The following is a 6,652-nucleotide window of genomic DNA, read 5'->3' as shown; positions in this document are numbered from 1 at the left end:
GTCTATTTTTATCAGTACCATGCTGTTTTGACTGCTATAGCCTTTAGTACAATTTGAAGTCAGGTAATGTGATACCTCTACCTTTGTTCTTTTTGCTTAGAACTGCTTTGGCTATTTGGCATCTTTTTTGGTTCCATATGAATTATAGGGTTGGTTTTTCTAATTCTGTAAAAAATGACTTTGGTAATTTGATAGGAATTGAATTGAATTTGTAGATAGCTTTAGGCAGTATGGTCTTTTTAACTATACTCATCCTTCCAGTCTATGCACGTGGGATGTTTTTCCATTTGTTTGTGTCACGGTTTTCTTTATCAGTGTTTTGTAGTTCTCCTGGTACACATCCTTCACCTTCTTGGTTAAATGTATTCCTAGGTAGTTCTTGACTTGATCCTCAGCGAGATTGTTATTGATATGTAGAAATGCTACTGATTTCTGTAGATTGTGTCCTGAAACTTTACTGAATTCATTTATTAAATCTAAGAGTTTTTTGGTGGAAAATATGTCTTAATAGGTTAAGGAAATGGAAGGGATTCTGAAGAGAAGATATCCCAATTCTTTACCTGCTTTAATATTGGCTGCATCAGCAGCTGGTGATACAGTGGATAAAAATACAGTAGAATTTATGGAGAAAAGGATAAAAAAGCTAGAAGCTGATCTGGAGGGCAAAGATGAAGAAGCAAAGAAAAGCCTTCGTACCATGGAACAACAGTTTCAGAAAATGAAGGTAAGTGCTAAGTAGCCTCAGAGATAAATAAAGGTCAGAGATGGACAATGGGGGCTGGCATTTCTTAGGATCTCACTTTAACAAATAGCTGTAAACATTCTTTCCCATGAAACCTTTACCACTGGTATCAATAGGTGCCAAAGAAACCAAGTCCATCCTATTTTGATGTCCTCTTTCAGCAACTTTTCTTTTTATTTCTGACAGAATAATCAAGCACAAGATAATCTTTACATCACCTCTCTCAATATTAGAATTAGTAGAAATTAAGTCATGAAAAAGCAGAATAAAACACACCTGATATGTATTCAGTACAAAAGGAAAAAAGAAATTACCATGTTTGAAAATATTTTCACTGAAATTTATCTAGAGAAGGGTAAGGGAATAAGACAGAAGTATGCACTTTAGGAACAGCGGGTAGGGGAGCATCTTCCAGAAATGTCTTACTTTCTGAGTTTTCCATTATTTTGTGAAACAGGAATGAATCAGAAAATACCATTGCTAGAACAGACCAAGTATGAAACAGGACATATTTAATTTACTTTAAAAAAAAATTTTGTAGACCAATAACAGTTATAGATTCTTTTTAAAAATTTGTTGAGCACATGGTTTCTGTCAGGAATCCATGCTAGATACTTTCATTAATATCTCTGTTCATCTTGCATAATCCTTCCAAATACCTGTGAGGAGTAGATATTGTTAACACTATTTTGCAGATGAGGGAGCTGAGATGTTCTAGGAAGTTCATCTCAATTCTCCACAGATTTATATCCTGAGAAAAGCAACAAATGAAAGAACATTAGATTCCAGAAACAGTAGAAGGTTGATAACCGGGAAATAATACAGTGGCCTGGTAATTTGGGTTTCTTCCATTCCACCCTCTTTTATACTTGGATGGATGGATGGATGGATGGATGGATGGATGGATGGATGGATGGATGGATGGATAGATAGATAGATAGATAGATAGATAGATAGATATAGATAGATAGATATAGAGATATAGAGATACAGATCCCTGATAACATGCTGGTATCAATTATCAGCATGGAGTCTAGCAAACAATTAATGATTTTAATTATTATTAGTGTTCCGCCAACCAAATAAAGACTCTCAGGTATAAACTCCAACCCCCTACTCCACTTTTATATATCTAAATCTAAACACTCTGTTTCTTTTTGCAGCCGCCTGCCCCATCCCACTCCTGCCTTTGCTCACTACTTGCCTCTTCCCCCTTTCATTTCTGATTCCCTGTATATACCAAGCATTCGACCAGCTTTGCATATGCTCTTCCTACTTCCAAAACATCCCTGACTCCACCTAACCCCAAATTAACACTCATCTCTCAAGACCGAACATAAATGTGCTGTCTCTATGTAGTCTTCCCACCTTCTGTCAAGCCTCCAGACACTTAGGGCAGTCTCGCCTCCTCTGCACTCACTGCACTATGTTCTTCACAGGCCCATTATTGCACTTATGGGACATTATAGCTGCTGCCATGTTGCTCTCCTCACCAAGCTGTGAGCTATTTGAAAATAAGAACTGAGTCTTTCGTTTCTAGAACCTGCATATTGCCTGGCATAAGGCCATAGCTCAGTAAATATCCATTGAATGAATGAGCAAACACTGCTGGTGCCTCCCTCCATAGGAGAAATTATTTATTTCATTTGCTGAACACTAAACAAAATATTAAAGCTCCAGTATACAAATTCCAGGCCATTTTACTCTCTATGAAATTAATAAATTGATGTTAGAAAGTTGAAAATGTGCTGTTTCCCAAAGACTTCAGTGCCCCCAGTTGTTTTACTGTTTATCCTCAAACAGTGTGCTGACAGTTTGCATGGAAAAGACTGCATAATAATAGGTTTTGTTGTGAGGTTTAAAATAAATTTTGCAGTGTGTAAGAACATAGGTAAGTTAATATTTATGAAGCAACATATCAATTATTAAATTACATGACATATGTCAAGAATACATAATGTTATGCCCTGAAAGAATAGGACTTCAATACATTTGACTCACTCAAGAAACAGAATTGTAGACATCAGAATGTATAATGAGTACCTGAATAAAGGATTAGGTAGAACCCAGTAGTGTGCAGGGCTTCAGCAACCAATGAAACGTTTAACAGGTGTTTGGTATTACATGGATTCTTTCCTTCAGATTCAGTATGAACAAAGACTAGAGCAGCAGGAGCAGCTACTTGCCTGCAAATTGAATCAACATGACTCTCCCAGAATTAAAGCACTAGAGAAGGAACTTGATGACATTAAGGAAGCTCATCAGATCACTGTAAGAAACCTTGAAGCCAAAATAGACATTCTTAAACATCAGAATGCTGAATTAGACGTCAAGAAAAATGATAAAGATGATAAAGATTTTCAGTCTATAGAATTCCAGGTGGAACAGGCTCATGCTAAAGCTAAATTAGTAAGACTCAATGAAGAACTGGCTGCAAAAAAGAGAGAAATACAAGACCTTTCAAAAACTGTGGAGAGGCTTCAGAAAGAAAGAAGAATGATGCTATCAAATCAGAACTCTAAGGGCAGAGAGGAAATGTCTGCCAAAAGGGCAAAGAAAGATGTTTTGCACTCAAGTAAAGGGAATACTAACTCCTTCTCTGGAATCCTGGACAGCAAGCTTTACCAACCACATACTTTCACTGATTCCCATGTTTCAGAAGTTTTACAAGAAAACTGCAGATTAAAAAATGAACTAGAGGGATTAATTTCAGAGAAGAATGAGCTGAAGGTGAAATCTGAAGCAGCAATCAATCAATTTGAAGACTCCATGAGAAGGTAAAATGTTAAATTATAAATATTTGTAAAATAAAAGATAAAATTGAAAATTATAAGATATGTTTCCTTCAGATAATTAGTTTGACCCTGAACTGAATTCATAAGTGAATATTAATAAATTATATTACATTACTGAGCATATATCTGTTTCAGGATAGGGTCTTCTACCTGCTGGTGGCCCAAATTCTGATGTACCTGAACCTCTGTGTCAACCCAAATTGTGTCCTTGGGCTCGCCAGTCTTGCCTTTTGGCATGTACCCATATGGTATTAATAAGCTGACTCACTGGGCTCTTCTAGCAAAGGAATGTCATAGTTCATTATTGCTATAGGCAGATTGCTTTCAGAAAACAGTTATTGTTAAAGCTAGTTGACAGTCTAAAAGGAAAAGGTCCTCTTTTCAAAAATAACTTTTCAAATTGACCTTGTGATCACATCCATTCATACCTTAAGGAACTTTATACTCATCCATTTCCTTCTCACAATCTCCATTTGCTATCCACTGTCTCTTCCTCTGAGTCTTTTGACATCCTCGGATCTTTTTTTCACCTGATCAAGTTCCAATCCTGTCTTTCAGTACCCGTGTTTTCACAAGTAGTCTTTTCTTTTATTTCTATCTCACTTCCTCTTAAATATGGCTTTCATCATCACCCCTTTTAAACCTGGTCTCAATAATGACCTTTCCCAGTCCAGTGGCATTTTCTCCATCCTCATTTTCTTCAACAATGTTGACCACACTACTTCTCCTGAAATGGCTTCCTCCCATAACCTCCATGACTTGGCAGCTCTGACCAAAACTCCTTTTCTGTTTCTTTTACTGAATTCTGACCCTTCTTCCTTCTCCAGCCCCAAAAATCTGGCTTTCTACCAGCATTCAGCTCTTGGTTTTCTGTTTATTCTCTGTTCTTTCTCCATTGCTAAACTTACCCATTCTTATGGTTTCTATGAACCATGACTTCTAGATTTGCTTTTAAAGTTTGTTCTCTTTGCTGAGTTCAGATGTGAAACCTGGAACTATTTATTGGATTGCTTCTCTTGGAATCACCAATACCTCAAGTTTCCTTTTTTTAACTGTAAATTAGTTCCCCTTCCCAAGCTCCCCTTCCCTGTCTATATTTATTTTAATTACCAGACCAGCTTTATCTCTGTTATTCCTTGGGTATAAATGTTTCCCATTTTTCATTCTTCCTTACTTTAATAAACCAGTGCTGCCATTATACAATTTTCCTACTCCAATCTTCCTTTTTTTTTTAACCTTCCCCAGTCATCTTGCTTAAAAATCATTAATATTCTTTAAATACTCATACACCTGGGTCACTGTGCTCTCCAGTGACTCCCAACTTCCTTAAATATCAAGACTAAATTTCTCTGCCTGGCATCTCATGTCTCATCACTATTCTAATACTGCTGTACTTACCTAATCTGTCACATTTCCTCATGCCTTTTGCGCATTCTTGTTATAAGTACTACTTCACATAACATTTCATGGAATTTCCCAGGAAATTGCCTTCTCCTACCCCCAACTCCTACAAAACTTACTAATATGTACCAAGAAAGGATTAATCATACCCAGCCTTGTAGTTCCTTGAGAACTGGTGTAAGATTATGCTTCTTTGCATCCCCACAGCAATGTGCTGTAGGAGCAGAAGGAGCATGGGAAACACCCAACAAATGCTTATTGACTGGCAGCCATGGCAGTGAGTGAGTCATGTTGTTACCATATGGCAGTCATATTGCTACCAAATGGAAACCTTGTTTCTTAAGTCCTGAATATTATGATAATAGCATGAAACTATTTAAAAAGAACCACATTCTTTCCAGGAAAGAATTTAAAATTCAGGTTTTCCTATGAATTTTCCTGTACATCATATAAAATTTGTTAATATTGTCAGTCTGTTTCTTGGATAATTCTGGGCCTGAGAAGTGAAGAATAAACTTCTCTAGTCACATATTTAGACTTTTTACTATCATTCAGTTATATGTGCTTTAATTTGGGTTTTTATTCTTTTCCTAGGACCCTAATCACACTAAATATTCATATGGTGAAATAAGCAATGGTTAAATTTGTCTATAGTTGGGAAGCACCATATTAATATAGCAGTTTACTGGAATACATGCTTTAAGTTAAATCCTGTTATTTTCAAAGTCTTTCCAATAAGAGAGAAAATGTTTATCTGTAGAAAGTATATCAAATCTTTATTTATAATTTTAACCATTTACTGAACTGCCTCTGAATAAATTTTATCACGGAGACAAATGAATAGTCTCTCACACTTACAGTCCAAATTACTTAATTGCATATTACAAGCGTAATATGTCCTGAGAATTACCATAAAGATTGTCTCATTCTCACAACATGCAACTAGCCCTGGAGTCTCATGCATGGATTGAAAATTGGTTAATGCTGCCTACAAGGCATTGAAGATTCTAAAGGGAACAGCTGTGATTTTCCAGTGAAGCATCTGGGCAAGAAATCTGAGTTTATCTTAAAAGATCAAATGTCAAGTGCTTTGCTTTAAATTCAGACAGTTATTTTGGAACCCTAGATTCCCTCAGAAGGTATAGCCTCAGGTTGGGGATAAAGTGGAGATATATCACTATTTGCCCTTATAAAATTCAGTAAATAATAGCTCATGGATTGGTCCTAAGAACTCATAGGCAGTAATGTATAAAGCACCTAACACAGTGCAGTTAATATTGGTGCCCATTTTCCCTTTTCTTAATTTCCAGATTTCTTATACTGTTTTTGTGCTAAGTCTGAATTAGAGGTTGAAGAGCCACTTTTATGTGTGGTTTTCTTTCATTTGCTCTGTAGGGTCAAGGAAGATACTGCAGCATACATTGCATCCCTCAAAGCATCTCATCAGAGAGAAATAGAGAAACTCCTTTGCCAAAATGCAGTAGAAAATTCTTCTTCCAAAGTAACTGAACTAAATCGTAAAATAGCAACTCAAGAGGTAGATGACAAATCTATTTTATCTTTTGACTTGAATAAATTTGTTTTGACTTTAATGAGATTAAAGTTAACATTGTTTTATTTGGAAATGTTTTAACTTTTTCAGCTTGGTGATAGAAACAGGAAACTATTATTGGCCTGATTTCTTTTTTAAAGAAGAAAATATTATATATTTAAT

At 35.9% G+C, this 6,652-nt stretch overlaps 1 protein-coding gene across 1 annotated transcript in view; it reads left to right on the top strand.

Annotated features, from left to right (window-relative positions):
* Positions 1-282: 282 nt before the first annotated feature.
* CEP162 (centrosomal protein 162) overlaps positions 283-6,652 on the top strand; it is a 37,061-nt gene continuing 30,691 nt past the window's right edge. The window contains exons 1-3 of the mRNA XM_017867633.1: positions 283-724; positions 2,885-3,519; positions 6,334-6,475. Coding sequence (XP_017723122.1) covers positions 521-724; positions 2,885-3,519; positions 6,334-6,475 — 981 coding nt within the window. The 5' untranslated portion in view covers positions 283-520. The remainder of the gene's footprint in view (positions 725-2,884; positions 3,520-6,333; positions 6,476-6,652) is intronic.

The sequence above is a fragment of the Rhinopithecus bieti genome, unplaced genomic scaffold (genome assembly GCF_001698545.2).
Source record: "Rhinopithecus bieti isolate Rb0 unplaced genomic scaffold, ASM169854v2 scaffold_4552, whole genome shotgun sequence".
Lineage (NCBI taxonomy): Eukaryota > Metazoa > Chordata > Mammalia > Primates > Cercopithecidae > Rhinopithecus > Rhinopithecus bieti.
This window is presented reverse-complemented; position numbering and strand designations above follow the sequence as displayed.